The sequence below is a fragment of the Onychomys torridus genome, chromosome 4, assembly GCF_903995425.1.
Source record: "Onychomys torridus chromosome 4, mOncTor1.1, whole genome shotgun sequence".
Taxonomy (NCBI): domain Eukaryota; kingdom Metazoa; phylum Chordata; class Mammalia; order Rodentia; family Cricetidae; genus Onychomys; species Onychomys torridus.
Genome location: NC_050446.1, coordinates 116,597,795 through 116,619,707, shown reverse-complemented (window position 1 = coordinate 116,619,707; position 21,913 = coordinate 116,597,795). Strand labels below are relative to the sequence as shown.

Genomic DNA, 21,913 nt, shown 5'->3' with positions numbered 1-21,913 from the left:
CCAAGTCTAGTCCCTGCCCTTTGAGATCCTGGAGACAGGGAGTCCACGGGGAAAGCAGGGTTCTCCAGTTCAGTCTTCTCCTGAGTCAGGCTGGTGTGGCCCGTACTGGGACCACTGTAACAAGTGGACCAGCTGACTATAGAGCCAGGTAGCCTCCACTTGAGACTTCTGCGTGGTTCCTGGCCCTTACCTGGTTCAGGTTATTGGTACAAAGAGAGCTACAAGAGCTGGACTCTGGTCCCTTTATTGAGACTGAGGAACCAGTGGGTCCATCCAAACAAAAATAAATTTCTCTCCCAAAGCCTGCCAGCAGGCTAAAGCACCCAGCATGTCCTGGCTGGGGCCATGGCTGCCCCCCCAAAAGCACAGGTCTGGCTCCTTTGGAGTCAAGGGACACTGACTGTCCAGTATTTGGAGGCCCTAAGTAGGACAGGAAAGCCCCTAGACTAGAGGAGAGCTGGCCCCGATATCCAAGATCAGCGTTGGGCCTTTGAGGCTCAGTCATCCGTGATGGTAATGACGTCATACTCGATGCCCTGGTGCTGCAGCTGTCGGATGTGTTCAGGCACTGCCTCCTCAGTGCCCAACAGGCCCTGGGCTTGGGCCATGGCAGCATCAGCCACCGCTGCCAGGGGAGGGAAAAGCACAGTAAGCTTGAGCATCTGGGAACTAGGCCTGGCCTCAGTTTCCTGGCTATCAGTGTCCAGCCCCATCCATACCTGTAACAGCAGAATGTGCTGCAGCCTCCAGCTGAGCCTGGGTGACAAGCTGCTGGCCTGGGGATACAGGTACATACTGGATCTGGAGAAAGAAGCCAGTAAGAATATAGTCCCACAGGATCCTCACTACCCCAGCTCCGCCTGTTCCTCCAGGTACCATACCTGGGACTCCTGCAGGAATGGGGTACCTTGCTCATACTGGATGTGTGTGATCTGGCCCTCCTGGACCTGGAGATAGGAAGCTGGCCAGTGATCCTAGAAAGAGGCTGTGCAGCCTTCCTCCAAACCTGACCTTGCCCCAGGCCTAGCCTACCTGGATATGATGGCCATCAGGGACCACAACATACTCCTGAGGCAGTAGGTGCTGGACACCATCCTGAGAGATGATATACTGAACCTAAGAAAGAGGACAAGGCAGGTGGTAGGTTTCCACTCAGTGGGAGCTGAGGTAAGTGGGCAGAGTAGAAGACACAACTGTGGACACTGGCCCAGGCAGTCTGGAAACTTCTAAGGTGGGCCTTGGTAGGTAAGGAGAGTTTACCTGGTTGTCAGATGTCACCAGGTGCTGTACTGTCTGGCCATCTGCCGTGGTGATTTCTTGGATGTAGGTAGCTTCCTCCTGTCAAGACCAAGCCCAACTTAGCCTCAGTTCTTTTATTTATAAGTGTGCTCTGTGTGTATGTGTCGCCCCACCCTATATGGAGGCCGTAAGGTCAGAACAGGGTGTCAAGCATAGTTCTTCACTACTTTTTTTGCCTATGCTGTTGAGGCAAGGTCTCTCCATGTACCTAAGAGTTCTGGCTTGGATGGAAGCCACACAAACCCCAAGAATCCTCTTGTCTCCCCCTCCTTGGAACTGGGCTTCTAGGAGTTCAAGAGCTGCCAGACACCTGGCTTGCAGAGTGGTGGGTCCAAACTCTGGTTCTCATGATTGTGCAAGGCCTCCAACCCTGAGCCACCTCTCAGTGCCTCGAGCCTCAGTTCTTCCTATCCTTTCTGCAGGGGCTCCAGACCTTGCTCTTACCTGATTAGTCACTGTCTGTTCCTGGGCCACAAAGATGTGTTCCTGGCTCAGTGCCTGCTGTAGCCGCTCTGGACCCAGGACTCCATGACTGGACTGGAGGGCAGCTGGGCACAGAGGAAGCGGCTCATTAGGGGGCTCATGGAAAGCCTGAATGCCTCATCCCTGGGCTTCCCTGGGGTTGTGGTTCTAGCCTTTGGCCCCAAACGGCCGGCCCTGTGGCCCAGCGGTTGCTCACTGTGCAGTGTGGTCAGTGTTTCCTCTTCACTGTTGAGGATGATGGCCTGGGCAGGGGCTCGGGCTGTGGAAGCCCCACTCTTTCTCCCATCACTGCTGTGTAGCCGCTGGATGTGGAATTTGAGGTGCCCATTCCGGTTGAAACTGAGGAGAGGGCAGAGGAGGTGTGAAGTGGCTCCACCAGGTGTGAGTGGAAGTCCCCCTACCTGCCGCCCCCAGCCTCACCGCTGCCCACAGAGGTGGCATGAGAAAGGCTTCTCATTGGTGTGCGTTAGCATGTGCCGCCTCAGATCCTTCTTGTTCTTGGAGGCAAAGCTACACTGATTGCACTGGTGAGGCCTCAGGCTTGAGTGCTGCGCCATGTGAGCCTACACAAGGTAGAGACCAGGCACCAATGGGTCAGAATGAAAGACAGCAAGTCTCCACAGAACTAAATGCACGTGTCGGTGAGGAGCTGGACCAAAAGCATGGACCTGAGACTGCTGGCCTACCACAGATCCAAAGCAAGGAAGCCAGAGGCTCTGCCATTACACCACTGTGTCAGTCTGTGGCTCTGTATTGTCACTTTACTGAAGAGGAACCTCTTGCATGCTAGGGCTCAGTCCTGCCTCACTGGGCCTTAGCTCTCCCACTGGAGGGTGGGTCTCTAGGTCCCGGCCCCTTCCAGAGCTCAAAGCATGCAGCATGGGGTGGGATCTGGAAACGAAACCCTCCGCCTCCACACCATCCCACGCTGGCTTTGAAGGTCTGCCTGCTTCCCACCATCTCCAGCGTGCCAGTCCCAACCACTCATGTTGTTACCCTCTCTCTGCTCCACAGCCACCTCTGCTGTCTTCCTTGCACCCTACCCAATACCTTGCTGCCCCTGCTCTACACTCTCCATCCTTCACACTGGGAACACAGTCTGGCATTAGTCACTTTCTAACTGATTGGTCTCCTGACCAGGCAGATCCCAGAGAGCTGGGATTTTGCTGAGAGTTACCTCTGATCCTAGAGGGGAACAGGGGACTAGGCTTGAGGAGATGCTCAATAAAGAGTTCTTATACAAATGAGTGACCACAGAAATGAAGGCAGAGGCATGGTGGGGGAGCACGTACCCGGACCTCAGGCCACTGGCGAGCACTGAAGGGGCAGTCAGGACACTTGAAGGCAGCAGGCCCAGCATGGGCCCGCTTGTGACTCTCCATCTCTGCTCGGCCAGCGAAGGCCTCCGAGCATACCTTGCAGGAGAACTTCTTTGTTGACAAAGTTGCTGCAGATGGTGGGGAGGTGGGTACTACCAGGCCTAGGGTATTGCTGGCTGCAGGGGGTGGGGTGGAAGAGCCCTGGGGGCCTCCCACATGGTGGGTCTTCATTGGAGACAGAACCTCAGGACCATCTCTGGGTGGCCCTCCACACTGTAGCAGGGGCCACTTGGCTCCAGAGGCCAGAGTATCTGAACTTGGGAAGGAGATGGAGCCATCTGCAGTCAACTGTAGAAAAACCCACAGCATGAGGTGCTGAGGAGGAGCAAAGGCTGGACACTGGGTTGGGTGGCCACTCCCAAGACTCACCTCGATGTGGTGCAATTGGGTCCCATCAGCTGCCATGATGTAGTGGGTGCCAGCCTCCTTGAGGGTGTCACTCACAACCACAGCCTGGGCTGCCTCCCCAGGGGGTTCTTCACTAGGGACACAGAGTGGAGGCATGAGGCGGAGTTCCAGAAAAAGATGAAAGCCTACAAGAATCCCTTCACCAAGCAACAGTTAAGCTAAAGGAGCCGAGTGAATGTTGGGTTTGTTCGACCATTTCTAGTCTACCCCTGCCCTACCGTCTCTTCCACAAATGATTACCAAGAACTCAGTGTTTCACCCTACTTAAGGGGTGACCCCCATTTCCTTGGGAAGAAGAAAACAGCACTCCAGGTGTCTAGCTCAGGTCTGGCCAAAAGGGACAGAAGGAGAGGCCAGCCAACAGGAGGGGACAGAATGGACCTGCTACCCAAGAAGAGAGGGCAGAGGCTGAGGCAGCCTGCCTAGATGTGGCTCCTCGGTGACCAAAGAGTTCAGGGAGCAAACACGCCAAGCACAGTTTCAGGCAGCAGTCAACAAAGGAACCCATACTTGTTTAAGAACTCAGGACATAGGGGCTCATGGGGGCAGAGAGCTGGAACGATGGTGCAGCACCTAAGAACTGGCTGCTCTTGCAGAGGACGCAGGATTGATGCCCAGCACCCACATGTAACTCCAGTCCCAGGGGATCCAATACCTTCTAGCCCCAAACTCACATAGGCACATTTACGGGGTGGATGGAGTGGGTGGGTGGGGTAGTATATAGGATTGGGAACAAAGGTTCCAAGCCTCACCTCTTAAGCATCTGTAAAAGCAAGGAAACCTGGATCTTGTGGGAGCTAGCTAGGCAAGACCATTAGTACCAAGTTCCCAGAACAGCTAATGACAGCGCCCCACCCTGCACAGGACACAATCTCCTACTACAAACCAGGCCCGCTAACTGGGCTGGAGTGGGGAGCCCCTCTGAAAGACTGAAAGGAGTCAAGTTACCTGTAAGGTGTGTCAGGAGCTGATGCCCTCTCCTCCAGAGAGGGTGCTGTGATGACACTGTAGCTAGCCCCACCAAATGGCCCAGATGGCAAGGCAATCTGCTGTAGGTCAGGGGGGCCGAGCTGGCTCTCAGCTGCCACACTGCTCCCTGGCTCTGCTACATGAAGTGTCACCACCTGTTGAGTGGGGTCTTCAGGGGAAGGCTGCCTACCAGTAGATGTCAACTCTGCCTCCGCGCCCTCAGACTTCACCACAGCCACCTACAACGACAGCAATGGCCAAGGTCCTCGGTGCCATGGAGCTCACCACCCTACCAGAGCCTGTCACCACTCATTTACACATCCCACGGACCTCCTAAAACACTCCACCAGGTGGATCTCTGTGAGTTTGAGACCAGCCTCATCTACAAATCGAGCTCCAGGAAAGCCAGAGCTGTTACACAGAGAAACCCTTTTCACCAAAAACCAAAAAAAGAAAAAGGAGAGACATCCCAGGAGTTCTTGCCAAGCCCTAACAAAGGACTAGCAACTTGATAAAAAAGTGACAGGCAACAAACAGGTAATTCAGACAGAACCTATGGACAGAAGTCTAGCCTCTATGTAATTTAACAGAATTATAATGTAGGACCATAAACTATAACTCTATCAGTTTAAACTGTATTATTTTTTCTTTCTTTCTTTTTTTTTTTTTTTTTTGAGACGTGTTTCTCTGTGTAGCTATGTGCCTTTCCTGGAACTCACTCTGTAGACCAGGCTGGCCTTGAACTCAGAGATCCACCTGCCTCTGCCTCCCAAGTGATGGGATTAAAGGCGTGCACCACCAACACTGGGTCAGATTATACTTCTTTCTTCTTTTTCCTTCTAGAGCTGAGGACTGAACCCAGGGCCTTGCGCTTACTAGGCAAGCGCTCTACCACTGTGTTAAATCCCCAACCCTCAGATTATACTTCTTGAGAGACACATTATGAAGAATGGCATGTGCACACAGAGCCAAGCTGCTCATCACACCTGAATACCACATCACTAAGTAGCAAAGCAATGAGCCTAGTCTAAGGGACTATCTAGGGGTTTGCACCTAAACAAAATCTGGAGAACTCTCCTCAGCCCACTCCCTGGCTAGCTAAGGACAGGGAAGGCATGTTCCAGACTTTCACCTTCTGAATTTCACTTTTTTTTTTTTGAAGCTGAGGATTGAACCCAGGGCCTTGCACTTGCTAGGCAAGCGCTCTACCACTGAGCTAAATCCCCAACACTGAATTTAACTTTTTAAAAGTTTATGTGTATGGGTGTTTTGCCTATATGTATATGTCTGTGCACCACACATGCCCAGTGACTTTGGAGGCTAAAAGAGAACACTGGATCCCCTATAGCTGGAGTTAGACAACTGTGAGCTGCCATATGGATACTGTGCATTGAACCTGGGTCTAATGCTCTTCACTGCTGAGCCAACTCTCCAGCCCTGCTGTTCTTTTGAGACAAGGTCTCATTATGCAGCTGAGACTGGCCTCATCTTGACTTATGCCCCTGCCTCCTCTGCCTGAGTGCTGGGATTATAGGTACATGCTCTACCAGGTTCATGTTTCACCTTCCACTGAGGTGCCATGCTGCTGAGCTTCCCTGGGTCAGAGATGGAGGAAGATGATGAACTTGGGGGGGGGGTTGGGTGTATGGAGTATGAGATGGTATCAAGGCCACGGAGAGACAAGAGAGCTCTGAGCTAGACAAAGCCTTGGAAGGGTTCTGGCTGAAAGTGGTGTTTACACCCCAGAGATGCCCCCACAGGAACAGTAGAAGCCAAACAAGAACAGGAGAACCCACATACAGCAGCACGTACCCCTCAGCAGGGAAATGGTGTGGTGCTTTGAATAAAAATGGCCCCACAGGCTCTTATATTTGAATGCTTAGTCACTGGGGAGTGGAACTCTGAGAAGATTAGGAGATAAGGCCTTATTGGAAGAAGGGTGTCACTGGGGATAGGCTATAAGGTTAAAAACCCATGCCAGGCCCAGTGTCTGTCTGTCTCTCCTCTCCTCTCTGGCAGCCTGTATATCAATATATAGCTCTCAGCTATCACTCACTGCCATGCTCCTGCCCTGATGATAATGGACTGAGCCTCTGGAATTGTAAGCCAGCCCCCAATTAAATGCTTTCTTTAGGAGAGTTGCCTTGGTCATGGTGTCTCTTCACCGCAGTAAAACAATGATTTGACAAATGGACATTGGTAACTAGACAGTGCACTGGGAAAGACTGCCCTCCTTGTCTTCCTTCAAGTTTGCCCACCAGGTTTAGGTGGATCTGTCCCCAAAAGGTAGGCTGGAGTCATTGCTCTCCTTTACATCACCATCAGCCAGGCTGGCATGTTCAGCAGTTGGCACGGGAAGTCCTGGGTGCTTGCTTACCTGCAGGGCTGTGGCCCCCAGTTCCCGCTGGGCACTCATGTTCAACAGCAGATCCAAGGCTGTCTGAGTGGCCATGGCAGTGGACTCCTCAGCTCCTGGGTGGGGTGGGACCTGAGCTTGAGAACAGGCTGGACACCTGGGCCCCCCATGTCAGCCTTGTCAACCTCCTACCCCACTCCCTGCCTTCTTCAAGGCTCACCTTGCTGGTAGATGATTGTGGCACCACCTAGGGCATCAGGACAGAGTAGTGGGGGAGTCTCAGGTGACTGGAAAGGTGCTGGCTCTTGGGGAGCCTAGGGAGGAGAATGGGTCAAGCCTGAAAGGGGTGGCCAGATCCAAGTACATTTCCCACCAGTTCCTGGTTTATCTCACCTACTATTTTAAAGGTATTTACCAGCTCAGTGCTCAGTGGAAGGGTGAGCCTCAGAAACGTGAAAGGCTGGGACTTGAACCCACGAGTTACCAACTCCAGAGCCCATGTACTATCTGTGAGGTCACCCTCCTAGGGCCACTGGGAGCTCCAAGACAGAATACTAGCTGCTTCCCCCAAATCCAGTCCATCCTCCTCTTAGTAAAATTACATTTATTTTGTATGTATGTGAATAGGCGTGAGTGCCACAGGGCACATATGGCTATCAGAGGACCACTCTAGGAAGTCCATTTCTGGCCTGGAATGTGGCTGGGAAGGTGTTCCTGAAGCTATGCTAGACCATGAGGGCAACTGGAAAGACCAAAGACAGATCCTAGGGTGTTGTTTGAATATATTCAGAGCTTGGACCCTGACCACCAGGGTTGGAGTCACAGCAGCTCAAGACTGCTGAGCTTTGCAATTATTTCACATCTAAGAAAAATAAGCTGCTATTGTAATTAAGCCAACGGAACACTGCCATCCAGACCAGGGCTGGAAGGCCACCCTCCTCGAAGCTTAGACCTGTACCCGTAACTTGGCTGGTGTCTCCCACAGCGACTGAGCAGCGATCGCCCTGTTGACCACTGTGCAGAGAGGACACTGCCTGTCCCACGGTGCGTGTCTTCCAGCAGGACCTACCTCGGGCCCTGGGGAGCTGGCGGGCAGGCCAGGGGCCCCAGTGTGCTGCCGCTTCAGCTCTTCTATCTGCTGCAGGGAGAAGAAGGGGCGGCGGCGGGAGGGGGGCTCCTCAGGGTGGCGCCGTCCCCACTCCTCAAAGCTGCTGGCGTGCCGGCAGCGGACGTGCAGACGCAGGTTCTTCTTGTGCCGAGTGCTGAAGTGGCAGTACTCGCAGGCAAAGGGCTTGGCTCCTGGGGGCAGAGGGACACCTCCAGTTAGCCCTCCTGCTAGGGGCCATTCTCAAGGTCACCTTCCTGACATACACAGCGGCTAGTTCCCATTTCACTCTTTCACAACTGAGGCAGAGAAAGCAGGCTGCTGGCCACAAGAGCCCCTTTACAGCCTAAGGGTAAATCTACCTGGGGCTCGGGCTGTTGAAAGGGGCAAAGAGAGCTGAGCGGACTGGGGTGTTGGGACTGGAGGGCTGGCCTGACCTGTGTGCTTGACAGCCACATGGGACAGCAGGAAATCCTCACGGAAGGTTCGGTAGGGACAAAAGCTGCATTTGAAGGGCTTGTCGCTAACATGGGACAACTGGTGGTTCAACAGTGCTTTCTTGTCGTCATAAACAATCTCGCAGAACTCACACTTGAACCTGGAGGCAGTTTACAGGAGCTCAGAAACAGGAGGGTTCCTTCCCAACCCAGGGACCTCCAGGGGACATACCTGCGGTTGGCAACAGCCTGGATGTGTGTGAGCAGGTGCATTTTGAAGGTGTAGCGCTTTTTAAAGGACTTTCCACACTGACAGTAGGGAAGGCAGAATTAGATGGGGATGGCCCAGAGAAGGCCCTCCTCCAGCCCCAGCCCTGCCCCCACCCACCCACCTTATCACACATGTGTGGCTTCTCAGCGCTGTGAGTCTTCATATGTTGCGTTAGTCTCTTTTGCATGGGGTACACACGGCCACACACTGGGCAAGGGAAAGAGCTCAGCTTTGGGGTCTGGGAAGACATAATGAGAGGTCAGAGGGAGAGAGAAGGGCAGAGAGCAGGGGGCTCTCACCTCTTGAGCCACCACCCTATCAGCAGTCCAGGGCCTCCCAGGCCAAGGCCCCACACTCACCGGATCCGGCCTCTTCTTTCTGGGAAAGGAGAAAGTAAGTGTCACAGCACAGCTTCCCCATGGCCACCCAGTCTCAGCCATGGCCACCGCCTCGTTACCCATGGCCTTTCTTCTGAACCCGTGGAGAAACAGCGGGTGTGCACTGGGAGAACGCTAAGTTTCCACAGGCACCAAGCTCTGTGCTCGTTAAGTGGGGTCATGGTCTTTTCCCCTCCACTCACAGCATATATTTTTGCACTGCAGGTTCCCAGAAGCCTCATAGGAAAAAGCCCTGGAGAACAGGCTTCATCCCGGTAACCAGAATCCTGGCAGGCTACACAATCCCTTCTTTCAAGAAACCTGTAAGCATCTTGGAAAACTGTCATACACCCTGGTTCCAGGACCACACAGGTCTCTCTCCCAACTCTCTGCTCATAGGTTATATGCCAAGGATCTTTGCCGAAGCCACAGGCCTAGCTATAACTCACTGAGCAGCCACCTGAAAACATGGTATTTGTCCAGTCCTAATCTGCTCTCAGCACTTTCCAGATGAGAAACTAAAGCTCCCATTGAAGGAAGAGCCTGAACTGGGTACCTGCAGGCCCTGGCCCTGAGGATTCTTAGACCAATGACCAGGGAGGGTTCCCCTTGCCTTTTGGAATGTTTCTAACACCGTGTGGACGGGGCAGAGCGGGTGTGCTCAGAGGTGGTGCTTCTGGCCACGTTCTCCCTGCCTAGATCCCACTGGTCCTGCACAACTCACTGACCGGTCCCGGCTGTGCACCGCTGCATGTCGGATGACGTCCTTCCGGTAGACGCTGGTGTAGCTGCACTCGTCACACTTGTAGGGCTTGCTGCCCACATGGTTGAACATGTGCTCCTGGGACAGACAGACAGACAGGGCTACAGTTTCAGCTTCTCTTCCCTCTTCCTCACCCCAACCCGTGCTCCCCGGCTGGGACTCTTCCTAGAGGACACTTGCTGTGCCAGTCCTTGTACTGGCTTACCATCTGACCAAAAGGAAAACAATACTCAGAGTGAAGGGACCTTGTGACAGCAGGGCTTGGAGCTGGGCAGTGTGGCCCCATAGTCCATGCCTTTCCCAGTGCACTATGGGACAGTCCTGAGGGGCCTAGAAAACAACTCCAGGCCTGTGTGTTCTGTGTGGGAGGAAGCAGCAACACAGGGAGAAGAGAAAGCACAGGACTGTGCACCAGGGCCTGAAGGACCAGCCTATTGTCCTCCACCTTGCCACAGCATGGGTGTGGCCAAGTTGCAATTCTGCAGTCAATTGGTACAGTAAACACCTGGAACTTCGACGGGCCACACATAAGATGACAAAAAAACCCTGGCGTGGGCTGCTTTGATCAACACCTCTGGGGCAAGAGGAAAGGAATGTTTCCCTGAAGCATACCACTGCCACCTGCTGGAAGGACTCAGGTACTGTGAAGGAACGACCCACAGAGCCAGTCAGCAGTGAGACTAACAAGTCTACACTATCTCTAATGTGAACTGCACCCTTCAAAAGTGAGGGGTCACTCTGGACACTCTGTCAACTGCCTGTGGCAGCCCTCCACAGGCCCCCCATGCCCCAGTATCCTTCACAGGCTGGATGGCCAGAGTGCATAGGCAACTCCACACCCTACTGTGTGATTCTTCCTGCCCTGTGACCTCCTGGACAACACACCTTGAGTGAGGACCAGCGGCGGGAGCGGTAGCTACATTGCAGGCACTTGAAGAGCTGTGGGTCGCCAGCTTCGTGGGAATTGACATGGAAGCGCAGGTCCTCATGGGACAGGAAGCGTGAGCCACATATGCGGCACAGGTAAGGCCTGAGCAGTGGCTTGGGTGACTTGTAGTAGTACCTGCCAGGAAGGGATGGGGAGGCCACTGGCTGGGCTACAGGCCCAGGAAACCCCCACCAGCCTGTCAAGCTCACCTCCGCAACATTCTACCTACTTTCGGTATTTTTTCCCTAGGAACCTCCTGGAGGGTCGCCCTCGGCGGCGGGGTGGAGCATCAGATTCATCCTTGCAAGAGTGGGCTGTGTTCTCAGCATCTGACTGACTCACACCGGATTCCACTGGGCCCCTCTTCCCCTTGCCCAGTACCCCTAGGCATCCTGGGGCTGAGGAGCTGGGAGCCTCGAGATCCAGCAGTTCTGGAGAGCTCTGTGTGCTCTGGGAACTCACCAGAGGCTCTCCTACACCTGTCATGACACAAAGATCACAATCAGCCACACACTCTAGGACCAGAGGTCAGTCAACTCTCAAAGCTGACCACTGATGGGCACATCCGATCACAGACTGGACAGAGGCAGCCCATGGTCAGAGGACAGAGAAGATGTCACCTTACTCAGCATAGCAGGACAGATATGGGACAGAATCTCAGCAACAGCCCAGCCAGCCAGGTTCTAGACTCAGCACCTTCACTAGTTGGCTGTGTGTCCACAAAGGCCCTCCCATCCCTGGGTTTCATCTGTCCCATCTCCCAACTGGTCTAGTGACCGACAGGAACACTGTGGATTTGGGAGACAACAACAGTGGCTTTGACGTTAGAATACCCTTGTGAGGCTGGTGACCCAAGGGAGGGTCCATGGCAAGAAGACTTCCATAGACAGCTTACAAACTCTGAACCTTTTCAAACAATATTGAAAAATACTATTCCAAGTCTGGAGAGACTTGGTTAAGAGTACTGGCTGCTCTTTCGGAGGACCCGGGTTCAATTCCCTGCACTCACATGGCAACTTACAACTGTCTAACTCCAGTCCCAGGGGATCTGATGCCTCCAGACACTGCATGCACATAGTAAATAGACATATATAGAGGCAGAACACCCAAGTACTTAAAAATGAGAAGAAAATACAAACAGAAAAACTACTTCAAGGCTGGAGGTGTGTGACTCAGTGGTAGAGCACTTGCCTACCTGCATGCACAATGCCATGGGTCGCATCCCTGGCATTATCAAAATTTACTACCTTAAATATTAAAAATGGGGGCCAACTAGTGTGGCCCCCATTAATCTCAGAACTTAGAAGGCAGGCAGGTAGATCTTTGAGTTCAAGGCCAGTCTAGGCTACATAATGAGTTCCAGGCCTGTTGGAGCTACATAGTAAGACCTTGTCTCAAAACAAACAAACAAAACACCACAAAAATAGACAGAAAGAATGGATATGAAGTACTAGTGAATAAACAAAGGCCTTTGCACCTAAGCCTGACACCTGAGTTCAATTACCAGAACCCACAGAGTGAAAGAGAACCAACTCATATAAGCAGTCTTCTGACCTGCACACACATAAAAATATGTACTAAGCCAGGCAGTGGTGGCACACACCTTTAATCCCAGCACTTGGGAGGCAGAAGCAGGTGGATCTCAGTGAGTTCAAGGCCAACCTGGTCTACAAAGTGAGATCCAGGTCAACCAGGACTGTTACAGAGAGAAATCCTATCTCAAAAAAGAAAAGAAAAACAAAATAAAACATAACAAAACAAAAAAATATGTACTAATTATTTTTTCTTTCTTTCTTTCTTTTTTTTTAAAAATATTTTATGTATGAGTGCTCTGCATGTACACCTGCATGCTGAAGTGCTGTGGGATGTTCTGTATGTTAAATGTGTTGCTCTGATTGGTTAATAAATAAAACACTGATTGGCCAGTAGCCAGGCGGGAAGTATAGGCGGGACAAGGAGAGAGAATTCTGGGGACAAGGAGAGAGAATTCTGGGAAGTGGAAGGCTGAGGCAGGAGACACTGCCAGCCACCGCCATGACAAGTGAGATGTAAAGATACTGGTAAGCCATGAGCCACGTGGCAACTTATAGATTAACAGAAATGGGTTAATTTAAGATAGAAGAACTAGATAGCAAGAAGCCTGCCACAGCCATACAATTTGTAAGCAATATAAGTCTCTGTGTGTTGGGGTTGGAGATTTAGCTCAGTGGTAGAGCACCTGCCTAGCGAGTGCAAGGCTCTGGGTTCAGTCCTCAGCTCTGGAAGGGGTGGAGTGGGGAGTCTCTGTATGTTTACTCGGTTGGGTCTGAGCGGCTGCAAGACTGGTGGGTGAGAGAGATTTGTCCTGATTGTGGGCCAGGAAGGACTGGAGAAAACTTCAGCTACACTGAAGAGGGCATCAGATCCTGTTATTGATGGTTGTGAGCCACCATGTGGTTGCTGGGAATTAACTCAGGACCTCTGAAAGATCAGCCAGTGCCATTAAACACTGAGCTATCTCTCCAGTCTTGTTTCTGTTTTTAATTAAGAATGATAGACTGGAAACCGTGTCTCCTTTGTGTGTGCTGTACAAGTGTGATGTCTGTGGAATAGTACATGTACCTGTTCCAGTACCAGCAAAGGATACAGGTTATCAGCTCTTCTGTTCTTTTTTTTTTTTTTTTCTTTTTGAGCTGAAGATCGAACCCAGAGCCTTGCGCTTGCTAGGCAAACGCTCTACCACTGAGCTAAATCCCCAACCCAGCTCTTCTGTTCTTTATTCTTTCCTTTGGTCACCTGACACAGGGTCTCTCAATGATCGGGAAGCTCCACATTTTGGCTAGGTTGCATGGCCAGTGAACTCCCAGGATCAACCTGATTCTGCACCCCCACACTGGGAACACTGGCACACACAGCCACCTCAAGCTTTCCTTCTGTGGGTGCAGGGGCTTCAATTCTCCTCATGTTTTCACAGCCAGTTCTCTCCCACTGAGCCATTTCCCTAGCCCTGGACCCAGTACCATTCACTCTCTTTTTGAACTGCGGCCTGTGTGATTATATTTACTTTTCTGCAGGAGAGACCCCAGAATCTACCTCCAAACTGTACAAACACAGTGGCCACCACACAAGCAGATGCTGTCACCCTCCACTCTTAAACAAGAGATCCAAGGGGCCAAGTGACATGCTCTAGGTCAGAGTATGGACTCATATCTGTGACAAATCATTCCCTAAGAACACAGCAGCCTCCGGGTCTTACTTCTCTCTTCTCATTTCAGTACCATTTAAAGCTTTTTTTGTTTTGTTTTTTTTTGGTTTTTTTTTTTGTTTTTCGAGACAGGGTTTCTCTGTGTACCTTTGCACCTTTTTCCTGGAACTTACTTGGTAGTCCAGGCTGGCCTCAAACTCACAGAGATCCACCTGGCTCTGCCTCCCAAGTGCTGGGATTAAAGGCGTGCGCCACCACCGCCCACCCGGCAGTACCATTTAAAGCTTTTATTGACTCACTAATAGAGGCTCAACCCCTTCTCTTGCTGTGACAATTTGTCACTGGAAGGCATCAGCCTAAAGCCTAAACAATCCCCAAGGTTGGGTTTCTCAAGCCAAGGGCAGGAGGGCTCCTTTCTGCGAAGCCTGCAGCTAGGGTTTGAAACTGCAGCTTTGCGTGCACTCGGTCTCTGAAGTATCCCAGAACCATCAAGCAGCAGAGCCATGTGTGACCCCCACACAGCTGTCCCATGACCAAGTCTTACCATCATGGAGGTCTGAAGTCTCTAGGCGAGGCAGCTTTCGGGGTCGGCCAGGCCTTCTTCGAGGTCTTGGGGTACTGGGGGTAGGGCGCTGGAGCCGTAGCTGCCGGCCCCGGGGCTCATCCTCAGCTGGATTATAGTCACTGTCCTCTGTGTAGACAGTAAAGGATAGTGTCTAGATCCACACTTCTGACAGATCCCACTGTCCCATGACTTCTCTCCACCAGTGAGGTCTCCTCCAAGAAGCCCTCTGTACCTTCCCCAGAGGACTATCCTTCCTTTCCTGGCAGCTCTCCTGGCACCTGCCAACAGCTCACCTTAATTGTAAGCACAAAGAGGTGCCTGGTACTCAAGTCACTTAAGCCACATGTAGAACACAGGCAGTGAGCACTGAGTCTACCAAGTGAACTGTCCCACCTGGTGGACAATAGCCACACATGGCCACAGAACTGTAAACTGAGCCTGGTCCACTCAGAACACTTGCATACAAGATCTCAGAACACACAGGAGAAAGAAGTGAGCCAGTTACGGTGGCACACACTTAGAATCTCACCATCAGGAGGAACAAGAGTGAGGCCACCAAGGGCTACACAGGAAGACAAATCCATCTCAAAAAAATAGGGAGAGGGTTGGGGATTTAGCTCAGTGGTAGAGTGCTTGACTGGCAAGCACGAGGCCCTGGGTTCGATCCTCAGCTCAAAAAAAGGGAGGGGGGGACTGGAGATGTGGCTCGTTTGCTGCCTTTGCAGAGGACTCAAGTCCAGTTCCTAGCACCCATATGGAACAGCTCACAACTGCCTGTAACTCCAGCTCCAGGGGACACAGCACCCTCTTCTGGCAGTCAGAGCTATTGTACTCAATATGCACATACCCACATTCAGACATACACATAATTAAAACCACCACCAAAAACTCTGGAGAAAAACAATGGGCTGGGGAAGTGGCTATTATCAATGACACACTTGCTGCCAAGCATGAAGTTCAATGTCTTAAAACCCAGGTCAGAAAGCTGTGTATGGCAGTGGATGCCAATAGTCTCAACACCAGAGAGACAGACAGGAGGGTCCCCAGGACATCCTGGCTAGCCAGTATAGCAGAAACAGCAAGTCCTAGGTTCAGTGAGAGACCTTGCCTCAAAAAGTAAGGCAGAGAGCCATTGAAGAAGTCACCTGACATTAACCTCTAGCCTGCACAAACATCCACACAAATGTGTGTGTGAGTGCACTTGCATGCATATAACATTTTATTAGTTTGAATTGGGGTCTCATATAGTCTAGGTTGGCCTCAAACTATATAATAAGAGTGACCATGAACTCCTGATATTCCTGCCTCTATTTCATGTACCACTATGCCTTGTTTCACCAATAGTTTTTATGACTATATGCTGAATTACTTTAGACACAGGGTAAATAAATTGTGACTAATAAAGCTATGAAAAGTGCATACACATATATTTTTGCTTGCATTCTATTTCTTCTGTTGTCCTGTATTTCAGTATGCAGCTTATTCCACAGCCTAACGTTCTCCTGTACTAGAGGGCACTGGTGTCTCCATCCAGTTAGGCAGCCAGGATCTCAGTATCTGAAGATGAGTGTGGGCACAAAGGGGTTACCCTGGAGAGTGGCTTACCCTCTAGATCATCAATGGCCCCAGCATCCACAATGTCATCCTCCTCCTCCTCCTCCGGCCCTTCCTCCTCTGTGGTCCTAGTAGACGTGCCCCACTTCCGTAGACGGCCCCTTTTACCAGCTGCCACTGCTGCTGTTGCTGCCGCTGCAAGAGCAGAGCAAGCTGCTAAGTCTGGCTGTGTGCCCTCCCCACCAGACCTAACTGGCTGCCAGAGACGCACCTGGGCGGAAGTGCCGCTCCCGCATGTGGCGGAGCAATGTTGCCTTGGTGCTGCTCCGGTACTGGCACATCTTACACTTGAACTGCTGCACAACCACCACCTCCATCATGGCTTCCAGGCTCTGCAGGTCCAGCTCATCGGTGCCAGAGGCTGGGGGTGGCTGTGCTAGAGAGTGGGGCTCTCCCTGGGGCTCCTCAGGAGGCTCAAGGCATGTAGATGTAGATGTGGGGCCATCGGCCAGGGTTTCAATGGCTGCCAGACTATTGGCCAAGGTGGAAGTAGACATTGGTGAGGTCATGGGAGCCCCTGAGGACAGGAGAGAAAACAGAAGGCAAGACTGCCTATGAGCTTCAGCTGCTCTCCCCAGGCAGGCCCACATCCCCACAGCAATGGCTAACCCTCGGGTTACACAGAGACGGTCTTCTATTCTCATCCATTACAGTGATCCCTGGTACTGAAACAGGGTTCCTACCATCATCCGGGCCTGGCAGGATTAGGTACTGGGTGGTTTCAGCTCCTCCTTCCTCAGCACTGGTCACAGTGATGCAGCCTGGCAGAAAAGGCAGAGGGTAATGGTCTTCAGAGGAATCTCAGCTGTGGGCCACACCCTTGAGCTCTATCTACTTGGCAACTGGACCAGTCGCATTCACCCCCTTGAACTATGGGTACTTACACTGCAGGTTGATGGGAGTTCTGCTGGGGTGATGTGCTACCCCAGGCACCAGGATGCCGGAGCTACCCTAGCTGCCTAGTCTTTTGACAAATGGGCCTAGAATGTCTTCCTCTGCCTTCTCCACACTTCCTCAGGATACAGATCCTGCACTATCTCTTTCAGAGTGCCTCTCAAAGACTATGCCAGAGCTTTGTGAGGTGCTGGGGCGTCTGTGCATATCACTAACCATAAAAGACCCAGTATAGTCACCTATCTGTGTTTACTGCCCATGACCACCCTCCACCTATCAGTGTCATTGGGCAAGTCATTTTTGTGTCTTCTGGGCCTTCTGATTCTCATGTGGGCCAGGTTAATGACAGCCATCTCATCTGGGGGTCACTGGAAGATCTATGACCTCTTGTGTACTAAGTGTTTATAACTGCCCCCAGCACAAAGCCAGAATAACTGCTTCTATTTTTAAAAATTCACTACTGTTGCATGTACATTGTGTGTATATGGACATGAACGTGGAAGTCTGACGACAACGTTCAGGGATTGGTTCTTTCCTTCCACTGTTCCATAGGTTCAGGAGTGGTCACCAGGCTTGCCTGGCAAGCACTTTACTTACTGGCCCCAGCTATAACTATCTCTACTACTGAGCACTATGACATCCAGGCATCATACTAAGAATTCACTGTGGCACAGCTATCAGTTCCCCTTACACATTCCACAGGAAGGTAATTAACCTTCATTCCTAGGGCTGTGGGATTCTGCAGGGCCACACCCTCTCCCTACTCACTCTGGATGAGGTCCCGGCCAATGGTAGACTCAATGATCTTGTCAATGGCAGCACCCAGGTCTGAAGAGGAAGCTGCACAGTCCGACACCAGCATGCTGGGGTCTGGGAGAACACTGGAATGCACCAGGGCTGGGGGGCCACCTGGCACCTCTGCCACTGTTCCCCGGGACACAGAAGATGAATCAGGGAGGTAACCATGAGGCAAAGGGTCTGTTGAAATGCTCTCAGATACCTCCTCCTAGGAACGGGAAGCAGAGGGCAGTTTAGGAGCCAGGGAAGGAGCAAGACAGAGCAGCCTGCAGATCCCTAAGAACAAAGCAAATAAAGCCATCCACACTTCCACCCCACAGAGGACTAGGAGAGCTCTCCAGGCACCGAGAGCCCTAAAGCCCATGGAGGTAGTCAGGCCTTAGCCCGAGGCTAAAAGAAGTACCCCTCTAATCACACATCACAGCCAGGAGGGACAGTTTTCACCGGGCTTTTGCATAAATTGCTCCCTCTGCCCCAACTCCTCCATCCTCACTCCAGCGATCACCATTTAGCTGATATCTCCTCTGGGAAGCCAAGCTGGACCTTACTTAGGACCTTTCTCCAGTGCACTCTGCAGTGACTTCGTCACCTCTATCACACTGGTATGGCTGGGTCTACACTCCCAGAGAAGCTATACAATATGGACCTAGTTCCTTAGCCCAGACCTATCACACTCCTGCACCTGGATGCTGTCCACATCAGGCTGTGCTCTCTGCAAGGACCCGGGCCACACCTGTCCTGTCCCTCACTGTAACCCCATAATTTAGCATATGTTAAGACTCAGAGTAGGCCCATTTCTGCTGAGTTAATGAAACCCTAGACTGCACATCAAGGGCCACTGCTTAGTAGTCTCCATCAAGTGGTGTCCAGACACAACCACTACCTTGAAAAAGTACTAAGAGATAAACATACTTCTAATTATCACTTGACAGGGGTGAGGTGAGGGCTAGAAGCTGGGTAGCTCACTTAAGATCACAAAGTACTGTGTCAGGAAGATAGCTAACACTGTTTTTTCCCCTTACAGCCTAGCACCCATAGAATCAGGCATTCCGATTCCATTTGACAGATCGGAAGGCTAAGGATACTATGAGATGGATCAGCATTTGAAGCAGGAAAGGCTGACAGAGCATGACGGCTCTGGGTAGAACAGTGGACAATTAATCCTAGCTCTGTTAGCATGCTCTGCCTCAGTTTCCCTTTCTGCAGGATCTGGAACAAGTGGTTTAGGTATATCCCTTAACTATGGGGTTTCTGCCTCGGAAACAACAAATAACATTTTCTACAAGTAAGCTTTGCTGGATGGTCCCCTTGCCCACACCGTCCAGCCTGGTCCATACCACAGAGCGGCTGCCACTGTCTGAGCTCTGTCCCACGCCAGAGTCATCGGCCTCCGTCAACCCTGGGGCGGTCGACGCGTCGCTGCTGTCTGCGGACACAGCTTCCGAAGTGCCCACACCCAGGCCGCTCTCAGAGGGCTCCTCCGGGTGGCCAGGCCGGGGGGCCGCGTCGCTACTGCTCTCCACCTCGTTCTCCTCCATTGGTTCGGGGCACCGCCAGACGGCGACGCGCAGGGTAGGAGGCTTTCACTCTGCCAAAAGATACAGCCATGGCTGCAACAAGTGGTCCGCCTCTCGGGTCCGGCCAAGCTGTACCCACCCAGATGCATCGGTGTGCCCATTCCGCAGATGCAAAGACTGAGCATCCGACCAGACGAGGCGGGGTTTCCTCGAGTCCTGGAAAGGGAAGCTTCCAGAAGAGGGCAGGGACGCCTGGCCTCTCAAGATAGGGCTCCTCTGGGAAAGGTGGTCGCGGGGGTGGGGGGGGTGATCGCCGCCCTTTGCTCCTCCCAGAGGCGTGGATCACCCTCCGACCCCGGGCGGGCACAGCGGTTCAGCACTTCGGACCCCGCGTCCCCTCGGGTGAGGAGCCAGTGGTACAGCCCGCAGGCCCCCGGGGTCAGTGGTTCGCTCCCCCTCCCCGGGCTCCCCTGCGGAGGGGGCTGACAGCGACGGTCTCGGGGCTTGGTGACTCGGGGCTGTCCCTGGCGCTGCCTGAGCTCCAGGCCCGACGCCATCTTGTGGCGGCGCCGGGTTTCCGCTCAGGCAAATGCGAAAGCGGCTAAAGGGCCTGGGACCCCGGGGCCCTGTTCGGACAGCCCCGCCGGCCCGGGAGCTCGCCACCCGGCAGCCCCGCGGTAGGGCCCTAGTGCACGGCAGTATGCAGTGGGGCGGCCCGCCTCCGGCTGTCGCTAACCTGAGCCTCTGGCTGCTGCGTCGCCCTCCGACTCCGGCATCGACGAGGTCGCCATCCTCTCACCCCCGTCGCGGAGGAACCCATCAGCCTCCCTTGAACCGGAACTACTTGCGCCGCCGCCCCCGGGGAAAGACAGATTTGCGGGGTTTTAGAAGGCTTCTCAGAGGGCTCAGAACCGTAGACGGGTCCAGAAGACTCTCGAGGGTTACAGGCTGCCTAGCCTGCGGGGGGTGAGGTCAGCGGGGAGGGGGACTACTTTTCCTCGTGGCGGATGGCTACAAAGGAAGTGCAGTGACGTCACGCAGGTCCCTCCAAGGCTTGCAAGAGGAAGCGCGGCGGAGGCGCCTGGCTCTCGTGGGCGTGGCGCCGGGCTCTCGTGGGCGTGGCTCCCAGCGGCTGGCCACACCTCCTGGGGTCGCTTCGGGGAAACGTCGCAGCCCTGGACGGCTTGGAGGTGTCCAGAGAGGAGGAGACGTCAGCCGTTTTCCTAGCTTTTCGCCCGTGGCTTAAAGCTCCTCTCCAGCCGGTTCGCGCACTCCCGGGTTGGGATTGCTGTGCCGTGGGGAAACCGAGGTTTGAGGACAAAAAGGCTGGTCCGGAACCACTTAGGGGGCTTCGGGATAGGGTGATGGCGGAGGTCAGGAATTTTAGAGAAGAGTTAATGTTTGGTCCATAGTGCGCTTCTCAACTGTATTTCCTCTCTCTCCCTCTCCTTTTTGCGTTTTTCGAGACAGGGTCTCTGTGTAGCCCTGGCTATCCAGGAACTCACTCTGTAGACCAGGCTGGCCTCGAACTCAGATCCGCCTGCCTCTGCCTCCTGAGTGCTGGGATTAAAGGTCTGTGCCGCCATGGCAGATCTCAACTTCGTTTTTTAAGATTTATTTTTAATTATAATTTAGTTTGTTTTTAATTATATGTGAGTGTGTATTTCTTGACATTATTAGGTCTAGACACCCCAGCCGACCTTTGGTCATTGTAAGTAGTGTAGGTGTTTTTAGAAGTTGGGGAATTAGCTCAGTGGCAAACACAAGGCCTCGGGTTCGATTCCCAGCACACAATCGAAAGCAGCGTTAAGCAGCATTAGGTATTTTTAGAAATCTGCAGTCCTTTCGTCTCAGTGTGGTGGCCCAAGCTTTTAATCCAGCACTAGTAGAGAGAGGCTGGTGAATCTGAGTTCACATAGACTAGCCAGGTCTACATAGTTATTTCCAGAATTCACATGGTGGAAGGAGAGAATCAACTCTTCCACACTGTCCTCTGACCTCCACACACTGAGTCTGGCATGTGTGCATGAACTCACAGACATGTGCACAAGTAAATGCTTAGAAGAAAAAAATCTAGGGGCTGGAGAGATGCTTCAGCAGTTAAGAGCACTGACTGCTCTTCCAGAGGACCCGGGTTCAGTTCCCAGCACCCACATGGCAGCTCACAACTGTCTGTAACTCCAAGATCTGACACCCTCACACAGACATACATGCAGGCAAAACACCAATGCACACAAATAAAAAATGAAAGGAAATTGCGGTTGTGACTGATGACACACACACCTTCAATCCCAGCACTTGGGAGGCAGAGGACTCTCCTGAGTTCGAGGCCAGCCTGGTCTCCAGAGCTACTTCCAGGACAGGCAAGGTTACAGAGAAACCCTGTCTCTAACCCCACCACCACCCAAGAACCAAAGAAATGCAGTGGAAAGGACAAAGTTGCTTTGAGTTCATTCATGCGGGCTCTTAATTCTTTCCATAGAAAGTCCTCTGTTCCTAGTTTCCCTCTTTGGTAGAGGGAATAGAGCAGGAGGTCTGTGGAGAGATTCCATCTTTGCTCCCCCTC

At 52.6% G+C, this 21,913-nt stretch overlaps 1 protein-coding gene across 1 annotated transcript; it reads right to left on the bottom strand.

Moving 5' to 3' along the window:
- Positions 1–228: 228 nt before the first annotated feature.
- Znf335 (zinc finger protein 335) lies at positions 229–20,314 on the bottom strand. Its single transcript, XM_036185904.1, has 28 exons — positions 20,084–20,314; positions 19,168–19,418; positions 17,801–18,038; positions 16,822–16,899; positions 16,350–16,655; positions 16,130–16,273; positions 14,504–14,650; positions 11,005–11,254; positions 10,733–10,910; positions 9,813–9,925; positions 9,067–9,085; positions 8,829–8,945; positions 8,669–8,745; positions 8,437–8,597; positions 7,964–8,193; positions 7,115–7,208; positions 6,916–7,010; positions 4,518–4,777; positions 3,531–3,642; positions 3,075–3,449; positions 2,203–2,345; positions 1,979–2,121; positions 1,744–1,847; positions 1,261–1,338; positions 1,033–1,116; positions 882–947; positions 720–801; positions 229–625 (listed from the first exon to the last, which is right to left on the bottom strand). The coding sequence occupies exons 2-28, from the start codon at positions 19,366–19,368 to the stop codon at positions 498–500; spliced, it is 4,023 nt and encodes a 1,340-aa protein (XP_036041797.1). The 5' UTR covers positions 19,369–19,418; positions 20,084–20,314; the 3' UTR covers positions 229–497.
- Between the last annotated feature and the right edge of the window lie 1,599 nt (positions 20,315–21,913).

Coding starts and splice junctions, on each gene's coding strand:
- Znf335 (XM_036185904.1), bottom strand. CDS start 19,368: ATGGAGGAGAACGAGGTGGAGAGCAGTAGCGACGCGGCCCCCCGGCCT. Junction 11,255..14,503: donor GACTTCAGACCTCCATGATG/GTAAGACTTGGT, acceptor GTGTCATGACAG/GTGTAGGAGAGCCTCTGGTG. Junction 8,598..8,668: donor CAGGCTGTTGCCAACCGCAG/GTATGTCCCCTG, acceptor AACTGCCTCCAG/GTTCAAGTGTGAGTTCTGCG.